We start from the raw sequence: 23737 nt of genomic DNA, 5'->3' as shown, positions 1-23737 counted from the left end.
GCGTTGTGACTTGTCGTTAGTTTGGGTCCATGGCTTCGTGGGGTCTATGCTGAACTCGAACACTACTGTCAGCTCTTACCAACTGAAACTGTAACTCATCTGACCAGGACTCGGTTTTCCAGTTTTCTAGGATCCAACCGATATGATCACGAGCCCGGAAGAGGCGGTGCAGGAGATGTTGTGCCGTTAACAAAGGTACTCGCGTCGGTCGCTTGCTGCCATAGTCCATTTACGCCAAATTTCGCAACTCTGTCCTGAGGGATGTGTTCGTCGTAAGTGTTGTGGATTGGCAAGACAGCCAACCCACTATGAGAGGAAGCCGAAAGACACTCGTTTTAGCTCACGCAGGCTGGCGTGAGGTCTGGAACAGGTCAAGGAAATGAGACTAACAAAAAACGTACGAAGCTGCTGGAATACTTAACTTTAATCAATAATTGGTGAACATCGCTCTTGACGGTACATGTTTTACAGCATCAATCGTAACTGGTAATGGCGCCTTGCTAGGTCGTAACAAATGACATAGCTGAAGGCTATGCTAACTATCGTCTCGGCAAATGAGAGCGTATTTTGTCAGTGAACCATCGCTAGCAAAGTCGGCTGTACAACTGGGGCGAGTGCTAGGATGTCTCTCTAGACCTGCAGTGTGGCGGCGCTCGGTCTGCAATCACTGATAGTGGCGACACGCGGGTCCGACGTATACTAACGGACCGCGGCCGATTTAAAGGCTACCACCTAGCAAGTGTGGTGTCTGGCGGTGACACCACAGTAAGTTCCACATTGATTTCTGCGGTTATTTCACGCAGTGTTGCTTGTCTGTCAGCACTGACAAGTCTAGGCAAACGCCGCTGCTCTCGCTCGCTAAGTAAATGCCGTCGGCGTTATGCGTGGTGAGATATTTTGTATTCTCTACGTACTCGTGGCACTGTGGATATCGCAATACTGAGTTCCCTCACGAGTTCCAAGTGGAATGTCCCATGGGTCGAGCTCCACCATTCCGCTTTCAGAGTCTGCTAATTCCCATCGTGCGGCCATAATCACGTCGGACACCGCTTCATATGAATCACCTGAGTACAAATAACATCTCCGCCAATGCACTGCCTTTTCATACCTTGTGTACGCGATACTACCGCCATCTGTACATGTCCACATCGCTATTCTATGTCTTTCGTATGCTCAGTGTATGGCGAGCGCTGTCTGCTGTCTTCGTAGGTGACTAAGACGCTATGTCTCCTGTCAGCTTGGTATCTGAATGTAGCTTTTCTCTGAGCACTCGGGTGACAAGGTTTATTATTTATTTCCGCATTCGCTGACGTTGTCTTTTTAGAAAGCAAGCACTAGACGTGTTCGGTGAAACATCCCATGAGACTGGGAAAAAGCGCAGGTCACTGCTGTTTAGAAAAAGCTAAATGTCAGGATGCACAGAATTACGCGTCACTTACATAATTCTGCTTCAGAACCCTAGACGCATTCTAAGCTCACACAGTATGCCTTTGCCGCATGAAAACGAACTTCTCTGAAAGCACTAGGGCAGACTCAAAGAAAACAGCTCATCTGAAAGAGATCATTCGTACACGACATCTTGCAAACTTTTCTATTTATGTAAGGCTGCTGACACTGTACCACTTTGTCTTCTACTAACCAAGCCAGCATCAGAATGAATATTATCTCAGATATGTGTCTGACTCGTGGAGTATATGACTGACACAACCCAGTATGGTAGATATCTACATTTCAAAAACTGAGGGATCTTGAGCCTAATAGTTGCCACGACAAATCTAGGAATCACAATGATGTAATAGTAAACGTTTAGATGAGCTTAAACGCGTTGTTACTGGTGTGATACTGGCTGGTGACACATATTGATAATTAATTGAAACCCTCAGCTACCGAAAGCTGTTATTGACATACCTTGATGAGGACAGCTGAAAATCTATGCCCCAACCCGGACTCGAACCCGGGATCTCCTGCTTACACGGCAGATGCTCTATCCACCTGAGCCACCGAGGACATATATGAATAGCGCGACTGCAGGGACTTATCCCTACCACGCTTCCCGTGAGACCCACATTCCCAACTGTCCACAATCTACGTACGTAATGTTCCTAATAATACTTTGCCTATCTACTCATTGCTCGCGCCCACTAACGTGACGATTCATTTAGAGTGTGGGCAACTAGTGTGCATGCGCACAAAGGTCAATGGCCTGGTAGCCATTTAACTTTATATAAAGATAGTAACTGTTCTCGAAAGAAGAGATACCATTGATGACCATGTAGCTTCTCTAGAATAAATGATAATTAACAGTTTCAGTTGCTGTTGGGCTGGGCTAGCACTTGGATGGGTGACCATCCAGTCTGCCGAGCGCTGTAAGCAAGCGGGGTGCACTCAGCCCTTGTGAGGCAAACTCAGGAGCTACTTGATTGAAAAATAGCGGCTATGGTCTCGTAAACTGACATACGGCCGGGAAATCGGTGCGCTGACCACATGCCCCTCCATATCCACATTCGGTGACGCTTGTGGGCTGACGATGACACGTTGACCTGTCAGTACCATTGGGCCTGTTCGGACGGAATTTAGTTTATTAAACCATGTATCAGATCTCTGTGGGTCCAAAAAAAGGAAAAAGAAACTCTTAGGTTTCAATTGACGATGTGGTCTGCATGACAAGCTCTCATTTTTGAGCCGTGGCTCGCTCTTCTACATCTACATCTACATTTATACTCCGCAAGCCACCCAACGGTGTGTGGCGGAGGGCACTTTACGTGCCACTGACATTACCTCCATTTTCTGTTCCAGTCGCGTATGGTTCGCGGGAAGAACGACTGTCTGAAAGCCTCCGTGCGCGCTCGAATCTCTCTAATTTTACATTCGTGATCTTCTCGGGAGGTATAAGTAGGGGAAGCAATATATTCGATACCTCATCCAGAAACGCATCCTCTCGAAAACTGGCGAGCAAGCTACACCGTGATGCAGAGCGCCTCTCTTGCAGAGGTTGCCACTTGAATTTGCTAAACATCTTCGTAACGCTATCACGGTTACCAAATAACCCTGTGACGAAACGCGCCGCTCTTCTTTGGATCTTCTCTATCTCCTCTGTCAACCCGATCTGGTACGGATCCCACACTGATGAGCAATACTCAAGTATAGGTCGAACGAGTGTTTTGTAAGCCACCTCCTTTGTTGATGGACTACATTTTCTAAGGACTCTCCCAATGAATCTCAACCTGGTACCCGCCTTACCAACAATTAATTTTATATGATCATTCCACTTCAAATCGTTCCGCACGCATACTCCCAGATATTTTGCGAAAGTAACTGCTACCAGTGTTTGTTCCGCTATCACATAATCATACAATAAAGGATCCTTCTTTCTATGTATTCGCAATACACTACATTTGTCTATGTTAAGGGTCAGTTGCCACTCCCTGCACCAAATGCCTATCCGCTGCAGATCTTCCTGCATTTAGCTACAATTTTATAATGCTGCAACTTCTCTGTATACTACAGCATCATCTGCGAAAGGCCGCATGGAACTTCCGACACTATCTACTAGGTCATTTATATATATATATATTGTGAAAAGCAATGGTCCCATAACACTCCCCTGTGGCATGCCAGAGGTTACTTTAACGTCTGTAGACGTCTCTCCATTGATAACAACATGCTGTGTTCTGTTCGCTAAAAACTCTTCAATACAGCCACACAGCTGGTCTGATATTCCGTAAGCTCTTACTTTATTTATCAGGCGACAGTGCGGAACTGTATCGAACGCCTTCCGGAAGTCAAGGAAAATAGCATCTACCTGGGAGCCTGTATCTAATATTTTTTGGGCCTCATGAACAAATAAAGCGAGTTGGGTCTCACACGATCGCTGTTTCCGGAATCCATGTTGATTCCTACCTAGTAGATTCTGGGTTTCCAAAAACGACATGATACTCGAGCAAAAAACATGTTCTAAAATTCTACAACAGATCGATGTCAGAGATATAGGTCTATAGTTTTCCGCATCTGCTCGACGACCCTTCTTGAAGACTGGGACTACCTGTGCTCTTTTCCAATCATTTGGAACCTTCCGTTCCTCTAGAGACTTGCTGTACACGGCTGTTAGAAGGGGGCAAGTTCTTTCGCGTACTCTGTGTAGAATCGAATTGGTATCCCGTCAGGTCCAGTGGACTTCCTCTGTTGAGTGATTCCAGTTGCTTTTCTATTCCTTGGACGGTTATTTCGATGTCAGCCATATTTTCGTTTGTGCGAGGATTTAGAGAAGGAACTGCATTGCGGTCTTCCTCTGTGAAACAGCTTTGGAAAAAGGTGTTTAGTATTTCAGCTTTACGCGTGTCATCCTCTGTTTCAATGCCATCATCATCCCGGAGTGTCTGGATATGCTGTTTCGAGCCACTTACTGATTTAGCGTAAGACCAGAACTTCTTAGGATTTTCTGTCAAGTCGGTATATAGAATTTTACTTTCGAATTCACTGAACGCTTCACGTATAGCCCTAATTACGCTAACTTTGACATCGTTTAGCTTCTGATTGTCTGATAGGTTTTGGCTGCGTTTAAACTTGCAGTGAAGCTCTCTTTGCTTTCGCAGTAGTTTCCTAACTTCGTTGTTGAACTACGGTAGGTTTTTCCCGTCCCTCACAGTTTTACTCGGCAAGTGCCTCTCTAAAACGCATTTTACGATTGCCTTGAAGTTTTTCCATAAACACTCAACATTGTCAGTGTCGGAACAGAAATTTTCGTTTTGATCTGTTAGGTAGTCTGAAATCTGCCTTCTATTACTCTTGCTAAGCAGATAAACCTTCCTCCCTTTTTTATATTCCTATTAACTTCCATATTTATGGATGCTGCAACGGCCTTATGATCACTGATTCCCTGTTCTGCACTTACAGAGTTCGGGTCTGTTTGTTATCAGTAGGTCCAAGATGTTATCTCCACGAGTCGGTTCTCTGTTTAATTGCTCGAGGTAATTTTCGGATAGTGCACTCAGTATAATGTCACTCGATGCTCTGTCCCTACCACCCGTCCTGAACTTCTGAGTGTCCCAGACTATATCTGGTAAACTGAAATCTTCAGCTAAGACTATCACATGCTGAGAAAATTTATGTGAAATGTATTCCAAATTTTCTCTCAGTTGTTCTGCCACTAATGCTGCTGAGTCGGGAGGTCGGTAAAAGGAGCCAATTATTAACCTAGCTCGGTTGTTGAGTGTAACCTCCACCCATAATAATTCACAGGAACTATCCACTTCTACTTCACTACAGGATAAACTACTACTAACAGCGACAAACACGCCATCACCGGTTGCATGCAATCTATCCTTTCTAAACACCGTCTGTGCCTTTGTAAATATTTCGGTAGAATTTATCTCTGGCTTCAGCCAGCTTTCTGTACCTATAACAATTTCAGCTTTGGTGCTTTCTATCAGCGCTTGAGGTTCCGGTACTTTACCAATGCAGCTTCGACAGTTTACAATTTCAATACCGATTGGTGCTTGGTCCCCGCATGTCCTGACTTTGCCCCGCACCCGTTGAGGCTGTTGCCCTTTCTGTACTTGCCCGAGGTCATCTAACCTACAAAACCGCCCAGTCCACACCACACAACCCCTGCTACCCGTGTAGCCGCTTGCTGCGTGTAGTGGACTCCTGACCTATCCAGCGGAACCCGAAACCCCACCCCCTTTGGCGCAAGTCGAGGAATCTGCAGCCCACACGGTCGCAGAACCGTCTCAACCTCTGATTCAGACCCTCCACTCGGCTCTGTACCAAAGGTCAGTCCTGTCGACGATGCTGCAGATGGTGAGCTCTGCTTTCATCCCGCTAGCGAGACTGGCAGTCTTCACCAAATCAGATAGCCGCCGGAAGCCAGAGAAGGTTTCCTCCGATCCATAGCGACACACATCATTGGTGCCGACATGAGCGACCACCAGCAGATGGATGCACCCTGTACCCTTCATGGCATCCGGAAGGACCCTTTCCACATCTGGAATGACTCCCACCGGTATGCACACGGAGTGTACATTGGTTTTCTTCCCCTCTCTTGCTGCCATATCCCTAAGGGGCCCCATTACGCGCCTGACGTTGGAGCTCCCAACTACCAGTAAGCCCACCCTCTGCGACCGCCCGGATCTTGGAAACTGAGGGGCAACCTCTGGAACAGGACAAGCAGCCATGTCCGGCCGAAGATCAGTATCAGCCTGAGACAGAGCCTGAAACCGGTTCGTCAGACAAACTGGAGAGGCCTTCAGTTCAGCCCTCCAGGGCAGTATCCAGGGCAGCCACAGTCGTAGTCCGATCGGGGGATGCGTGGGACGAGCTGGCCGTCCCCGACAAACCCCCATCCGGACCCCCACAGTGATGCCCATTGGCAACAGCCACAAGCTGTGTGACCGAAGCCAACACTGTCTGAAGCTGGGAGCGAAGGGATGCCAACTCAGCCTGCATCCGAACACAGCAGTTGCAGTCCCAATCCATACTAAAAACTGTTGTGCAAAGAACGTCTGAACTAATCTACAGAGAGCACAAACAAACCGACACAAAATTTAAACGGTTATTAAAATACAAGATTGCCTAGTAAATGCAGTAATGCTGCTACTTGCGCACTGCTGACACACTGCTCGGCGGCGGAAGGAGACTACGCGATTTTACACTATTCAGGCACTAAAACGCGATGCTACAACTCTCAAATACTATATTACGCCCGAAATTTATGAATTAAACAATGCAAGTACCAAAAACTCGCAAAGAAATTAAGAATTAAACTATGTAACAAATAAGTGAGCTAAGAGTATACGACTTGCTGCTGGCAGCTGCTTATCCAACGGCGGCAGGGAGCACACTCATGTTATGTGTTGGATTAAACCTTGGTTGCTGTTCTGTGTTTAGTGTCCCGCGGTTAACGCAGCGGTGTGTATCGATATTCGCAACCTGTACTATCTTTCGCCTGGCGCTTAGAGTTTCCGGCTGTGCGGTGTGCGATTAGTTGATCGGTTGGCGTGGTGCAGCGAGGAAATCTTCGCGGCGCGTAGTTTCGCCGACGCCGCTGGCGGCGTCCAAGCACGGTCGGGGTGCGTGGTGCTGTTCTCATTGCTACGAGGTCCGTGGATCAGCGATCCTGGACACCAAAGTACCGTTCTGACTTAATCTACCAGCAAGTCACGACTGTTCATATTGTGTCCTTTGGATTTCGTTGTCGGCTGTTTGTCCATTCCCGCGAGCAACAACGTGCGTTTTCAAGTTGGTAAATTTTACCCATCCTCTGGTGGAGTTTAACTGTACTTTGTTATTTTGAATTGAAGCGTACCAGCGGAATCTTCTGCCTTGTGGCCGTTACCGTTCCGGTTACGTGCCCTGGCCGTTGTCGTAAATTCAGGCAGTGTATTTTCCTCATCGTGCTGTCGCTGTCCAGCACGGTGTGTAGTTCGACAGCTCAATGTATAATTAGTTATGGGTGCCAATACTTGCTACGTTGTTCCATTGAACTCCCTGTTGTGTGCTGGTTGGGTGGAACGGAAGTTATCTTGTCAGTGAGTCTGCTGACTGCCTGTCAGTTGGGTTGTCGTCGGATCCATAATGCTTGGGCCGACTGCCTGTCTCACCTAAGAGAGCGTTAGTGTTTGAATTCCAGGCCGACAGAAGCTTCTGAGCGCTGTTGGGTATACTGCCTTTTCTTATTTGTTCTTTTTGTTTGTATTTGTATGGCCTCTAGCCGATTTCTAAATTAAGGTTGTTTTGCCCTTAAGGCGTGAGATTGTTTCAGCCTTCTTAAGTAAGGCCTTTGGCCTTTATAAAAATTTAATTTTGTTGAGTCTTAAGTGATCGCCCTTCAGCCGATTTTTAAATTAAGTCTGTTTTGCTCTTAAGGTGTCAGAACTGTTTTAAGATAAGACTTTTGACTTTTCGCTTTTTAATAAATTCTGATTTTGGTGTGAGTCTTAAGTTGTTGGCTTTCAGCCGATTTTAAATTAAAGTGGTCTTACCCTTAAGGCATGAGATGGTATTGCGTATTCAGCCGGTTATTAAGTTCCAAAAATTAATGCTGTGTTCATTTAAAAAAATGTCTTGGCTCTTGTAATGTTCGGTCAAATAAATAAAGTTGCATGTTCGAGTGTAACTGACAGCCGCTTATTTTGACCGCTTTCCACAATTTAAACTACCTGTACTGTTCTGCGGGTTTAGCAGGGCGTCTCAATTTTATTTTTAGTGTAGGTTAGAATGAAGTGTGTCTACCTGTGTTTCCAGTAATGTCATATAGCAACCGCAATATGGAAATGATATGCAACTGAATTATTAATTTTGTAACCTAAAAGATGCATTTTGAGTAATTTGTAATCGAAGTGATAATGTTGTAACATAATAGTTACTCCTTGAGTTTGTTATTATGTATAATGTTAACGTTAACTGATAATCGATCTTTTCTGGTAAATGCATCTTTGCTTTTTGTTGAGTGTCTCGTTGGATAATCCTTAACCTACTCTGTGGAGTCCACAAGTTTCTCACAAAACTGACAGCTATGAGGGTAAATGATACAATATTACACAGAAATAGCTAATAGTAATGATGGAACATTATACATCCGAGAAATTGTACTAAAATTACGCAGGTGCACAGCACATTTCGTTTTGTAAGTACTTTATTGCGGTGACATAAGTTGTGTTGCATTTATTATTGTTTCACCGAACAGCTGTATACTTTTCTGTTCTTCTTTGGCGCGCTAGGTCCGATGATGGTCTAACACTAAACCGAAATTGGTCGTCCGTAATGAAATATACCGTTACAGTTGCGTATTGCTTAACGCTCTTCTTAACATTCATTAAAGCTGCACATACCCATCTCCAAAAAACAGAACCCCGTGCGCTGTACAGGACGGCCAATGTTCCACTGAAACGAGACTGGGATCGGGTTCGCCCCAAGGAAGATAATAGTTCCTCTAACGCCGGTACAATGTACATAAACGAGTTATCAAACAGAATGCGTCGTGTGCAGGGAAGTATCATCGTTGGATAACTGTAAGAAACTACAGAGAGTCTTGGATATAATATGTCCTCTTGGTTTAATAAATATTACGTCTCATGTAGATAAATGCAAGATAATGTCTGCAAACAGCGCTCTTTTTCTAAAAAGAAGTAATTAACATTACCTAGAATTATGACAGTTTGCAGACTTACGTCAACTCACAGGTGCCGTACTCTTCATCTATTGTTACTTTGCGTAATGTCTTGCAGGGTAATTTCGGTCTCAAAATCAATGAAACCTTTATTCTTTATCGTGACTTGAAAAGCAGTCCGGAACATGTGTGCTCTCGCTTCCTGTCTGTTCTGAAATATCGTACTACAAGCATTATCCAAAGTCTTCTCTTTAGAACAAAGTAGTATTTTGTCAGTAGCTTGATGAACGAAAATTTCTGTATGTTTATTTCGACGAAGAATCCATCTCTTCTTTTCTTGAGTCACCTGAATATAGGGTAGCCCAAGTTTGTGCAATGTTCATGCCTTCTTTATTTATTCCTACACCCTAAATTCCTACTTCCTTGCAAATTTTGTAACGAAGTTTTTTGTTTGAAAAGATCAACCAGTCATTTTTCTTACAAATGAGATTTCTTGACCCAGAGTCTAACACTCTGGACGATCATTTGACTTGCTTTCGTATACACTTTAGTTCTCTATATTTTCACACCTGGATCATTGGTTCGGGTTAACATTTTCGCTTTATCATCCATTGGCAACGTTGAATTTACTGACTTTTCACTCGCATAAGAATCATTGGCCAGTTTTAGCCTTTTAGATGCAGAAGAACGAGTAAAATAGTTTGTTATTTTGCTGTTCATCTTACCTTAACGTCAGAGCTAATTTCCAACAAAGGGGAGGACACATCATGCATACAACCAAGAAGAAGAGAACAGTAAGTGAATAATAAAGTACGCCGTGCCCCATGTACAGTCTCACTAATACAACAGAAAAAAGCAGACTCACTGAAAAAATAAAATGATCCTATGGAATTAACGTACAGGAGTCCCCATGTGGGCCGCCGAATTGCAAGTCTTTTTCCAGTTGCCACATTCGGTGACTTGCGTGTCGATGATGATGATTATAATGAAATGATAATGGGAACAACACAGCAACCGGTTCTCGAGCGGAGAAAATTTCCAACCTGGCCGGGAATCGAACCCGAGCCCACTGTAAGGTAGTCAGATGCGCAGACTATTCAGTTCCAGGTGGGGTCAGTTGGCTCAATGACAGGCTGCCATCGACTCAGTTATGGAAAGCGCTTGCCTACTGCTTCGAAAAGTTTGAAATACTTAAATGTATGAGTTCGTAAGTTTGCAAAGCGGGTGTAATTTTGTATGAAATAATTTTGGGTTTTGGGCAGCGTCATTGTAGCTACTAGAACAGCTAAACTGCCAACGCTTCGACCGACTTACTGCGGTTGTCTTCAGGATGGTTCACTGCTGTACAATGATGAATGTCCTCTTTTATATACTCTCATTTTTTCGTTCTCTGAAGGCTACCTAAACAGCTCAACGGCTTACACAAGAAAGTACAGTTCTCGCTAAAAATGGAAAACAACGGAGCCATTCTTTCTCTCGATGTGGAGGTCTACAAAACATCTAGTGGAAAATTAGGTCATAAAGTCTACAGGAACATGACGCACACCGCCAACTAGCACAAAAGAACGCTGTGCTACGTACGCGGACAACCAGAGCTCACCGTAACCACATGCAACAGGAACTGAACGACCTCAACACAACATTTCGTGGGGATGTATACAACAACAGAGACATGCAAACTTGCAACGAGCTATGAGGTGAAGACAAAACAAAAAAAGGAACAGAATATAGTCTTCGTATTGATCGCATACCTTACGTGACAGGCGTCAGCGACCGTGTAGGCGAGGTTCTGCGTCGCGCCGGGAGCGGGCCTGTATTTTAGAGTGGCAGCAAGATCCGACATTTGTTGACACCCAGTAAGAATCGCCCGAATACTCTCCACATTGAAGGTGTCTACGAACTTTGTTATGACTGAGGTCAAAGTGGCACATTCAACAGACAGCCAATACGCTACCCTCTACCAACTATCTACTAGAGTTGCCTTCCAATCAGCATCAGGATAGGACAGCCAATAGTGCACCAGACAGCCACCCATCCATAACAACATCTTTAAACTGTCCAATGATATCTCAGATATGTGACGTAGGTAGCCTCCAGATAATCGAAAATGACAGTATATAAAGGAGTCTTCACCAGCATACAGCAAAGAATCGTCCCGAAGATGACAGCAGCAAATCAGTCGAAACGTCGGAAATTTAGTTGTTTTAGTAGTTACAATAACGCAAACCAATACCCAAAATTATTGTATCCACAACTTAAATGTGTCGCTTTTCCCAAAACAGTCAGCACAGGCGTCGTTCCTATTGAGTTTGCAATATGAGAAAAGGAAATAAATCTGGTTTGCGTCCGTGAAATAAATCGCTGGCAAACTTTTAAGTTCTCCAACATCGTACAAAATTTACGTTACGGACAGAAAAGTTTTGTAGTACTTGTACCCCAGTGATCCCTAGCGAGCACTGTTCATAACAAGGATGATGATGATGATGATGATGATGATGAGCCGGTCGGGGTGGCCGAGCGGTTCTAGGCGCTACGGTCTGGAACCGCGCGACCGCTACGGTCGCAGGTTCGAATCCTGCCTCGGGCATAGATGTGTGTGCTGTCCTTAGGTTAGTTCGGTTTAACTAGTTCTAAGTTCTAGGCGACTGATGACCTCAGAAGTTAAGCCGGCCGGCCGGAGTGGCCGTGCGGTTCTAGGCGCTACAGTCTGGAGCCGAGCGACCGCTACGGTCGCAGGTTCGAATCCTGCCTCGGGCATGGATGTGTATGATGTCCTTAGCTTAGTTAGGTTTAATTAGTTCTAAGTTCTAGGCGACTGATGACCTCAGAAGTTAAGTCGCATAGTGCTCCGAGCCATTTGAATCATTTGAACCAAGTTAAGTCGCATAGTGCACAGAGCCATATTTTCTTTTTTTTTATTATGATGGTGATATTTGGTTTGTGGGGCGCTCAACTGCGCGGTTATCAGCGCCCGTACAAATTCCCAACTTTACCTCGGTCCAATCTCGCCACTTTCATGAATGATGATGAAATGATGAGGACAACAGAAACACCCAGTCATCACATAACAAGGAGATAGAGCGTGATGCATCTGAGTTCTGTATTAGCATTGAGTATTTCGACACATCGGTAGTTATAAATATTTGGAACTTATGTGAAATAGGACGATGAAGTAAAGCTTGTATTTGAGCGGGGGGGGGGGGGGGGGTGAGAGTTAGATTTTCTCAAAGCTCTCTGTGGAAACGCGAAGCATATGTAAAGGAGATCACATAAAAAACGGTAATGTGGACAACTCTCGAATATTCCTCCATAGTATGGTATCCTTATGAAGCAGACATGATGACAGACATCGAATCAGTTCACAGAAGTCCGGAACGGCGCTGCTGCTACGGTCGCAGGTTCGAATCATGCCTAGGTTTAAGTAGTTCTAAGTCTAGGGGACTGATGACTTCAGATTTAAAGTTCCATACTGCTCAGAGCCATTTGAACCTATTCACAGAAATGCTGTGACAACAGCAACAGAACGGTCTAGCCCATACGAATGGGTAACAGAAACGCTCCGGCAGCTTGAATTGGAAGCCTTTGTAGCAAGGTCGTTCTCGCGACATTCAGTTCGATAAATTTAGAGAGCCAGGATCCGACGAAGATTGTGTTACCATGCGGTCACCACCGCGTGTCTCGTATAACGTTTATCAGAGTAAGATAAGGAAGATTATGGCGCGTACAGAGCCAGGTAGATAATCATTTTTTCGCTCAGTACGTGAATAGAGTTGAACAGAAAATCTATAATCATGGCACTACACAGTGCCTTTCGGAGTACGTATGTTCAAAATGTGTGAAATCTTATGGGACTTAACTGCTAAGGTCATCAGTCCCTAAGCTTACACACTACTTAACCTAAATTATCCTAAGGACAAACACACACACCCATGCCCGAGGGAGGACTCGAACCTCCGCCGGGACAAGCCGCACAGTCCACGACTGCAGCGCCCTAGACCGCTCGGCTAATCCCGCGCGGCAGTACGTATGTAGAACACATTTCTCCTCCATGTATTTTAATGCACTAACAGAAAAAATCGCAACAACAAGAAAGGAGTTGTACGACTTAATAGAAAGTTGGTAGGCCTGTTTCTACATCTGTTCTAATTTTCTTCCAGTCGTATTAGAATGGCGTTAGTTGCGCCACTATGAGGATGCAAATCAGGTTTGTTTTACACGCTGTAACGGTCGTGTTCATTATTTACCTTGATGAATGGACGTGGTAAGTTGATGTTAGTCAATAATGCCTTTAAGACAACAAAGACGCCATTATAAGCGCCTCACTGAGTTTGAATGAGGTCGTGTGATAGGGATGGGAGAAGCTGGACGTTTCTCACGTGATATCGCAGAAGGACGTGGGAGGAATGTAGCCACTGAACATGATTGGTGACAGCCTTGGTCACGAGAACGTACGGTCGCAAGGAGACGGTCTCCAGACGGTCACGTGTTCGGCGTACGGCTGTGGAACGCTGCACGTGCAGCAGCAATGAGCAGAAGTTGGCACCGCTGTGGTGTCACCGCCAGACACCACACTTGCTAGGTGGTAGCCTTTAAATCGGCCGCGGTCCGTTAGTATACGTCGGACTCGCGTGTCGCCACTGTCAGTGATTGCAGACCGAGCGCCGCCACACGGCAGGTCTAGAGAGACTTCCTAGCACTCGCCCCAGTTGTACAGCCGACTTTGCTAGCGATGGTTCACTGACAAATTACGCTCTCATTTGCCGAGACGATAGTTAGCATAGCCTTCAGCTACGTCATTTGCTACGACCTAGCAAGGCGCCATTATCAATTGCTATTTATCTTGTGATGCATGTACCGTCAGACCGATGTTCACCAATTGTGGATTAAAGTATTCCAACAGCTACGTACTTTATTTGCTAGACTCAAATCCTTTAACTGTTCCAGACCTCACGCCAGCCTGCGTGAGCTTAAACACGTGCCTTTCGGCTTCACCTCCTAGTGGTTTGGCTGTCTTGCCAAGTCACAACTACGGCAGTGACACAACGAGCTATTACAAATCGGTTAAATGGCTCTGAGCACTATGGGACTTAACTTCTGAGGTCATCAGTCCCCGAGAACTTAGAACTACTTAAACCTAACTAACCTAAGGACATCACACACATCCATGCCTGAGGCAGGATTCGAACCTGCGACCGTAACGGTCGTGCGGTTCCAGACTGTAGCGCCTAGAACCGCTCGGCCACCCCGGCCGGCAAAAATCGGTTATTTCAAGGACAGTCCGAGTCAGACACCCATTCCATTGACCCCAAACTTCAGCTAGTTTCGACGTCAATTGCGTCAAGCGAGAGCTCGTTGGAGGGCGAAGTGAAGGTCGGCTCTGTTTTCTGAGGAAAGCTGGTTCTGCCTCGGTGGCAGTAATGGCCGTGTTTTGGTTAGAAAGTGGCCAGTTGAGAGACTGCAACCGACATGTCTGCGTGCTAGACACACTGAACACATACCTGGCGCAGTGGTTTGGTGTGCCATTTTTTAAGACAGCAGGAGGACTGTCTGACTACAGATTTGTACTCAATCTGGTGATACGGTCTTTTGTGCTGCCATTCATTAACAGGATTCCAGGGGGGTGTTTCCAACTGGATAAAGCCCGCCCATATACCTCTGCTGAACCCAACATGTCTACCGACATCATCGGACGAGAACTCCAGTGTTGTAAATAGTCTTCACGGGTTTGCCGCCTGATCACGATGTGCAAATTCCACAATATTTCCTCGGAGTAACTGTCCGACATCTTCAGGTGGTTCAACCTTGCTCGTGGCTACATACGACTGACGGTTTCCGCACACCGATGCCCCGTTTTTAGAATACGCGCGCGAAGAATGCGCAGCCGCGGAAGTAGCGCATGCGCAGTGATTTGCCACATTCAAACACCCGCTGCCGAAAATCGTAGAGCGGCTCTCCCGCGCGTGCGCTGTACGCTGCGTTTGCCAGCAGTGTGGCCAGACGTTACTCACCAACGGCCGTACTAGGCCAGTGTTATGACGGGCCTGTTAGCGAAGAATCTTCATTTTCGCGTCGTGATTTAAAAGCTGCCAATGCAGGGTTCCAAGCTGTGCTCAGTTGAAATCCCGTATCCTTGTTGATGAGATTATCGGCTGTACGGATATGTATTGATCCCTCAATGATGCTGTCCCAGAAAGATGATGCCGTGGATAAAACTTCCGTCTTTTCATACGATGTCCTGTATTCAGGCAGTGTTCCGCAATTTCCGACTTTTCCGGTTGACGAAGGCGTGTATGACGCTGATGTTCATCGCAGCGTTCTTGTACTGTGCGGCATATCTGGCCTATATCCGCTGCCCCACACTGATAAAGAATCTTGTACACACAACATTTCCTCACTCCAAGCTCATCCTTAACTGAACACAACAGGTTTTCAGTTTTGCAGATGGTTGAAATACACACTTAATTCCGTATCTCCCGAGGACTCTTCCGATTCTTGATGACATGGCACCAAAATATGGCAAAAAGGCCAAAGTGGTGGGTGTCTTCGTATCTTCATTCTGCTCCATACATTGAACTTGCCTGGGCCTGAATGCATTACGTATTTGTCTCTCAGAATAACCGTTTTGTCAGTACACTGTCTTCAAATATTGTAATTCACTCGACAGGCTCTCAGCATCAGATACCACAACTATAGATACTCCAGTGTTGTCCACAAACACCCCCCATGAACCATGGACCTTGCCGTTGCTGAGCAGGCTTGCGTGCCTCAGCGATACAGATGGCCGCACCGTAGGCGCAACCACAACGGAGGGGTACCTGTTGAGAGGCCAGACAAATGTGTGGTTCCTGAAGAGGGGCAGCGGCCTTTTCAGTAGTTGCAGGGGCAACAGTCTGGATGATTGACTGATCTGGCCCTGTAACAATAACCAAAACGGCCTTGCTGTGCTGGTACAGCGAACGGCTGAAAGCAAGGGGAAACTACAGCCGTAATTTTTCCCGAGGGCATGCAGCTTTACTGTATGGTTAAATGATGATGGTGTCCTCTTGGGTAAAATATTCCGGAGGTAAAATAGTCCCCCATTCGGATCTCCGGGCGTTATCAGGAGAAAGGAAACTGGCGTTCTACAGATCGGAGCGTGGAATGTCAGATCCCTTAATCGGGCAGGTAGGTTAGAAAATATAAAAAGGGAAATGGGTAGGTTAAAGTTAGATATAGTGGGAATTAGTGAAGTTCGGTGGCAGGAGGAACAAGACTTTTGGTCAGGTGAATACAGGGTTATAAATACAAAATCAAATAGGAGGAATGCAGGAGTGGGTTTAATAATGAATAAAAAATAGGAGTGCGGGTAAGCTACTACAAACAGCATAGTGAACGCATTATTGTGGCCAAGGTAGACACGAAGCCCACGCCTACTACACTAGTACAAGTTTATATGCCAACTAGCTCTGCAGATGATGAAGAAATAGATGAAATGTATGATGAGATAAAAGAAATTATTCAGGTAGTGAAGGGAGACGAAAATTTAATAGTCATGGGTGACTGGAATTCGAGAGTAGGAAAAGGGAGAGAAGGAAACGTAGTAGCTGAATATGGATTGGGTGTAAGAAATGAAAGAGGAAGCCGTCTGGTAGAATTTTGCACAGAGCATAACTTAATCATAGCTAACACTTGGTTCAGGATTCATAAAAGAATGTTGTATACATGGAAGAATCCCGGGGATACTAAAAGGTATCAGATAGATTATATAATGGTAAGACAGAGATTTAGGGACCAGGTTTTAAGTTGTAAGACATTTCCAGGGGCAGATGTGGACTCCGACCACAATCTATTGGTTATGAACTGTAGATTAAAACTCAAGAAACTGCAAAAGGTGGGAATTTAAGGAGATGGGACCTGGATAAACTGAAAGAACCAGAGGTTGTACAGAGTTTCAGGGAGAGCATAAGGGAACAATTGACAAGAATGGGGGAAAGAAGTACAGTAGAAGAAGAATGGGTAGCTCTGAGGGATGAAGTAGTGAAGGCAGCAGACGATCAAGTAGGTAAAAAGACGAGGGCTACTAGAAATCCTCAGGTAACAGAAGAAATATTGAATTTAATTGATGAAAGGAGAAAATATAAAAATGCAGTAAATGGGCAGGCAAAAAGGAATACAAACGTCTCAAAAATGAGATCGACAGGAAGTGCAAAATGGCTAAGCAGGGATGGCTAGAGGACAAATGTAAGGATGTAGAGGCCTATCTCACTAGGGGTAAGATAAATACTGCCTATAAGAAAATAAAAGAGACCTTTGGAGAAAAGAGAACCACTTGTATGAATATCAAGAGCTCAGATGGAAGCCCATTTCTAACCCAAGGAGGGGAAAGCAGAAAGGTGGAAGGAGTATATAGAGGGTCTATACAAGGGCGATGCACTTGAGGACAATATTATGTAAATGGAAGAGAATGTGGATGAAGATGAAATGGGAGATACGATACTGCGTGAAGAGTTTGACAGAGCACTGATAGATCTGAGCCGAAACAAGGCCCCGGGAGTAGACAACATTCCATTAGAACTACTGGCCGCCTTGGGAGAGCCAGTCCTGACAAAACTCTACCATCTGGTGAGCAAGATGTATGAGACAGGCGAAATACCCTCAGCCTTCAAGAAGAAAGTAATAATTTCAATCCCAAAGAAAGCACGTGTTGACAGATGTGAAAATTACCGAACTATCAGTTTAATAAGCCACAGCTGCAAAATACTAACACGAATTCTTTACAGACGAATGTAAAAACTGGTAGAAGCCGACCTCTGGGAAGGTCAGTTTGGATTCCGTAGAAATATTGAAACACGTGAGGCAATACTGACCTTACGACTTATCTTAGAAGAAAGATTAAGGAAAGGCAAACCTACGTTTCTAGCATTTGTAGACTTAGAGAAAGCTTTTGACAATGTTGACTGGAACACTCTCTTTCAAATTCTAAAGGTGGCAGGGGTAAAATACAGGGAGCGAAAGGCTATTTACAATATCTACAGAAACCAGATGGCGGTTATACAACTCATGGGACATGAAAGGGAAGGCAGTGGTTGGGGAGGGAGTGAGACAGGGTTGTAGCCTCTCCCCAATGTTATTCAATCTGTATATGGAGCCAGCAGTAAAGGAAACAAAAGAAAAATTTGGAGTAGGTATTAAAATCCATGGAGAAGAAATAAAAACTTTGAGGTTCGCTGATGACATTGTAATTCTGTCAGAGACAGCAAGGGACTTAGAAGAGCAGTTGAACGGAATGGACAGTGTCTTGAAAGGAGGATATAAGATGAACATCAACAAAAGCAAAACGAGGATAATGGAATGTAGTCGAATTAAGTCGGGTGTGCTGAGGGAATTAGATTAGGAAATGAGACGCTAAAAGTAGTATGGGAGTTTTACTATTTGGGGAGCAAAATAACTGATGATGGTCGAAGTAGAGAGGATATAAAATGTAGTTTGGCAATACCAAGGAAAGCGTTTCTGAAGAAGAGAAATTAGTTAACATCGAGTATAGATTTAAATGTCAGGAAGTCGTTTCTGAAAGTATTTGTATGGAGTGTAGCCATGTATAGAAGTGAAACGTGGACGATAAATAGTTTAGACAAGAAGAGAATAGAAGCTTTCGAAATGTGGTGCTACAGAAGAATGCTGAAGATTAGATGGGTAGATCACATAACTAATGAGGAGGTATTGAATAGAATTGGGGAGAAGAGGAGCTTGTGGCACAACTTGACGAGAAGAAGGGATCGGTTGGTAGGACATGTTCTGAGACATCGAGAGATCACCAATTTAGTACTGGAGGGCTGCGTGGAGGATTAAAATCGTAGAGGGAGACAAAGAGATGAATACACTAAGCAGATTCAGAAGGATGTAGGCTGCATTAGGTACTAGGAGATGCAGAAGCTTGCACAGGATAGAGTAGCATGGAGAGCTGCATCAAACCAGTCTCAGGACTGAAGACCACAACAACAACAACATATTAAAGGCTCCAAAATCTGGTAGATGACACCCTTAGTAGAATGTTTAGTGAAGGTACTGGGAGATGAAGGGACTAGCACAGGATAGGGTGGCATGGAGAGCTGCATCAAACCAGTCTCAGGACTGAAGACCGCAACAACAACAACAACATCCACAAACAGCATTAACCATCCCTTATTGAGTGACTAAGTGCAACGGACGTGGAACTCCATCCCACAAACTGACATCCGGCACCAGTACGACACAATATATGCAATTTTGTAAGCTAGCATTCGACATTCTTGCGGCTACACCGGTTAGTAGTATACCAGCAGTTCACATTCGCAGTGTCGTAACTCGCGCTTACATCAACCTGTGATCTTGTAATGCTTATCATTTAAATACTTGTATGGTACCTAGACAGATGACGTATCCCCGAAATTTCATTACTCTGCATTAATTATTTTTTGGCGTTTCGATTTTTTTTCTGTCGGTGTATTTCAGTTCAACTGTATATTCAGCTGCTTCTTAAGCTGTTAAATAGACATATCACGTTGTTTGCATGGTTCTGATCCACTTTCAGCACCAGTAACATGGCATTCACGCAATACTCATGTTACTGGATACTACTCAGCGTTTGTTGCATCTTTTGTTTTTAGTTTTCGCCTTCAAGGAAATAGTGAAATTTCCTGATAACGTTCCTTAAATGCTGGAGCCCATGTCTAACCAGTTTTAACACAAATAGGAATTGTTTCTTAACGAGAAATACACTGATCACCTGCACACTGAACGCCTTTTAAGATGTCCCTGTGCAGAGTTAGCAATCCATTGCTTCCTAGGCGTTGGTGTGACAGGGAACAATTTCGACATACCACAGCTGAGTGGCACTAATGTTCCTGAAATAGCACCTACTGGTCTCAAGCGAAATCTTAGTGATGTAGAAATGGATGTCTATTACACCAACACCTAAGAATTTGGCAAATGGCTGTTTCTGTACCAGGACATTTTTAAAGCGCCAAAAAAAAAAAAAAAAAAAGGTGTGTGTATGGCACCGATGGTGTTGCCGAACTGGGGATCCTGGACGGACCCTTTGACGTTTTACTCATGCGTGTGTCAGCATCGGTCCCCTCCAAAATCACGCCACAGGAGGGTGCGTAATGGTACGAATGAAAAAGCGTAAATATCGTTTGCTGCTTCGGATCATGTCTAAATTCCATATAAAGGCTATGAGCGGTCCCTAGTTTTCCACCCTTTGCAACTGCACTACAGTCCAAAGGGGTGCAGTAATTTCAGTAGGGCTGAGGTCAACATTGTCCTTGGAGAGGGGTTGCATCGCCCAAGGTGTGTTAGTAGTGTCAGAAATTTTCAAGAATGTCGTCCTGTCCCTCATCGCACTATGTGGGCAACAGGGAGTTTGATGACCTTCCAATCGTGTGAATCATTCACGATGGTATTGACCAGACCTGTGGTTAAATTTGGTACCAGTATGACACTATGAACCCATATTACACTTTATATGAACTTCCGAGGTCTGCTCTTTATTTCGCATTTGTCGATACTGTTAGAAGCGTCGCCGTGCCCGATGGCGACGTTGCAGGATGCCACGCTTTTTTACCACTGCAAAGGATGCATACAGGCCCCTTTGAACCAAATTTCTATTTCTACGTCATAATGGGAGACAATTATGAGGTGTCGAGGAAGTAACCCTTTAGCTGCGTTGTACAGTGTTCAGAAGAAACTGTAACAGCTCACTGAATTCGACAGTTTTCTGTAGTGATTGCCTTTTGTGCTTTAGCAGGGTTTTTTTTCAGATAACCCCCATAACTCCCTCATCGACATTGCAGTGTCTGCATTTCTCCGAATTGCAATGCGATGTTTCTTCGCACATGCATACAAGTCCAAAGGAACAGGCATTGCGGCGTCCCTAGCCATTATGAAATACGTGGAATGTATTGACGTTTGCGAATATGGACAACCATCAGCTGTATAATGGAATGATGACAATGAAAATTTGTTCTAGACCGAGACCAAAAAAGAATTTCCCGCATATCGCGAGCAGTCACCTTACCACTAGGCTTCCCGAGCACGCCTCACGGCCAAGCCCACTCTACCATGTGTTTTAGACACATGGTTAACGACATATGGAAGTTTGGGTGTTTCCGTGAGTCGAGTTTGGATAGCCTAGTGGTGAGGTGACGGGTCGCGATGAACGAGAAATCCGAGATCGAGTCCCGGTGCGGCACAAATTTTCATTGTCGCCGTTCCATTATACAGCTGATAGTTGTCTGTCCTGGCAATTGGGAATACATTTCACATGCTTCGTCATTGGGCTCGTCTGTGTATAGATTCTTAATGTCATTGGATTAAAAGAGTACACCTAAAAATGGTATTGGAGATCAACAAGATGTGCAGTGGGGTACGAAGAGCACTGATGTGTTGACGTGTTTTCCGGTTATAAGCTAATTGCTGTGGCACCCGTGTCATCTATTTGTCATATTTGCGACTAAAATAATGTTTGGAGCTCGGGGATAACTTTTGAAGAATCGCGTATTTAAATCAATTTTTAATCAAATTTTGAATTTCTAATGTACTGATAAAATCTCCATTCAAAATACTTCACATTTTTCTCACGTACATAGCCTATATTACTTCCTGTGAAACTAAGGTTGGTTGGGTTGTTTTGGGGGAAGAGACCAAACTGCGAGGTCATCGGTCTCATCGGTTTAGGGAAGGACGGGGAACGAAGTCGGCCGTTCCCTTTCATAGGAACCATCCCGGCATTTGCCTGGAGCAATTTAGGGAAATCACGGAAAACCTAAATCAGGATGGCCGCACGCGGGATTGAAACGTCATCCTCCTGAATGCGAGTCCAGTGTGCCAACCACTGCGCCACCTCGCTCGGTGTGAAGCTAAGGCATTAGCCAAAACTTCGTCAAGGAGTTCTGTCCTACGTTCACGTTGGAAAATGGAGTCCACATTCTGAAGCATAAAATTACCTTAAGAGTGCTTCACTTGGACAAAGAAAGCAAACGCGATGATGTATGACAAACTAAAATGTCTCCACATGCTCTTGTATCACTCTCAGAGTTACTATTTTCTTTTCTTCAATTTACTTCAGTACTAGCTAGTTTTGACGGGGTAGGTCTATTTCTGCTTCACAGGAAAACATGGTATTAAAAGCTTTATAAAAGTTTGGCCAGATAGCAGTTCACTGATTTCAGAAATTTGTTTCAAATTTACCTTACATTCAATAATTTTGTAATTACTTCGATTATTTTGATTTAAAGATCTGATTACTCATAAAAAATATAATAAGTAATATTTTTTAAATTCTGTTCTAAAAACGTAGAACAACATTTTTAATGTTTTAAAAAGATAAATGAAATAGTGAAACGTACAAGAAAATGAATGTCAGTTAATTTGCCTTATTAAGTAAAATTACGTAAACGTAGGCTGCACAAACAAACCTGTTTTATTCGTTTTCAATTCATTGGTGTGGCTGCCATTCAACGTAGCCTATAAGTAGAATCATGAAACTAATATGAGAAGAAGTTGGTGAGCAGTACGCTAAGTATCAAGTAATACTCTTCGTGTGACTGGCACTTAGCGTTTTCACGTGTGAGAAAGACTAGTTTCACAATGAAGTGTGTTTTGAATACTAGACAAAATGCCTTGCGTTGTCTCCGGCCAGTTCTGCTGAAGAGCTACGAGGAGAATAATCAGCATTTTTATATGAAATATGACTCATTACGTTAGATTCAGAACAATCATACAGCTGTTTCTCATTATTGAAGAAATGAGAGTGTAATTCAAAGGTGGTTTAAAATTGTCTCTATTGTTTATGAAAGCCATTACCATTGACTGTGAAATTTAACGTAAAGATAAAATTCTTACGTGGTTGAACACTCTACCTTTGAAAACTGCGATGTTGGAACATTGGACCATGGAAGAAAACTTACTCATCCAACGTTGCTAATCGGCTTACCTTCCCTACTAGTTACAAATACATCGTTGTTTTTGGTATCTCTAAGCATACACTGCTGAAGAGAGATAAATTCACTGTTCGATTGCGTATAACGTTTCAGCGTGATGAGAATGGGCAGCTATCAGCTACTACTGCAGGGGCGCTCTTTGATCACGTGGCTTACGTGCCAACATGTGTGACACATCACCAGATTGCATACCGTGACGTCGTTGACCGCCTCGCTTATCGATGAGGTGTTTCGAGTAAACAGTTGGCGATTCCTTGCGTGGCGGTATGTGGAACATGAATCAAGAGGCGTATTACAGAGTCGTTACAAACAACTGTTACTCAAGGCATAAAACGACAGCGAGAAATACGAATTCAAGGAGGAAACTCCTCGGTCTCACAACGAATCTTCTCTGTACTCCCCCTTTAAGGTTTGAGGTTAGCAATGATCGAAGTCAGCCGAAATGGGTTTTGTATGTTCAGTGTAGATAAAAACTTGTAAACGGTATGGGCGATTCTTTCGCGGAAGACGTCATAAGTCATTTTGCTGAAGATCCTTGAAAATTACTTTTAAAATAATCCCTAACTAAACAATTTAAATTGAATAAATGCTTGTTTATATTCATATTTGCTTATTTGACTACCTATAAAGCCCTATAAAGCAGTATCTTCTACGGTTGTTTTTCCTACATCAT

At 44.2% G+C, this 23737-nt stretch overlaps 1 protein-coding gene across 1 annotated transcript in view; it reads left to right on the top strand.

The window, feature by feature from the left end:
* Nucleotides 1-23289, top strand: part of LOC124613651 (proline-rich protein HaeIII subfamily 1-like) — a 48485-nt gene extending 25196 nt beyond the window's left edge. Inside the window, exon 3 of the mRNA XM_047142365.1 lies at nt 23158-23289. Coding sequence (XP_046998321.1) covers nt 23158-23289 — 132 coding nt within the window. The remainder of the gene's footprint in view (nt 1-23157) is intronic.
* Nucleotides 23290-23737: the final 448 nt, after the last annotated feature.

This window comes from Schistocerca americana, chromosome 4 (genome assembly GCF_021461395.2).
Source record: "Schistocerca americana isolate TAMUIC-IGC-003095 chromosome 4, iqSchAmer2.1, whole genome shotgun sequence".
Classification (NCBI taxonomy): domain Eukaryota; kingdom Metazoa; phylum Arthropoda; class Insecta; order Orthoptera; family Acrididae; genus Schistocerca; species Schistocerca americana.
This window is presented reverse-complemented; position numbering and strand designations above follow the sequence as displayed.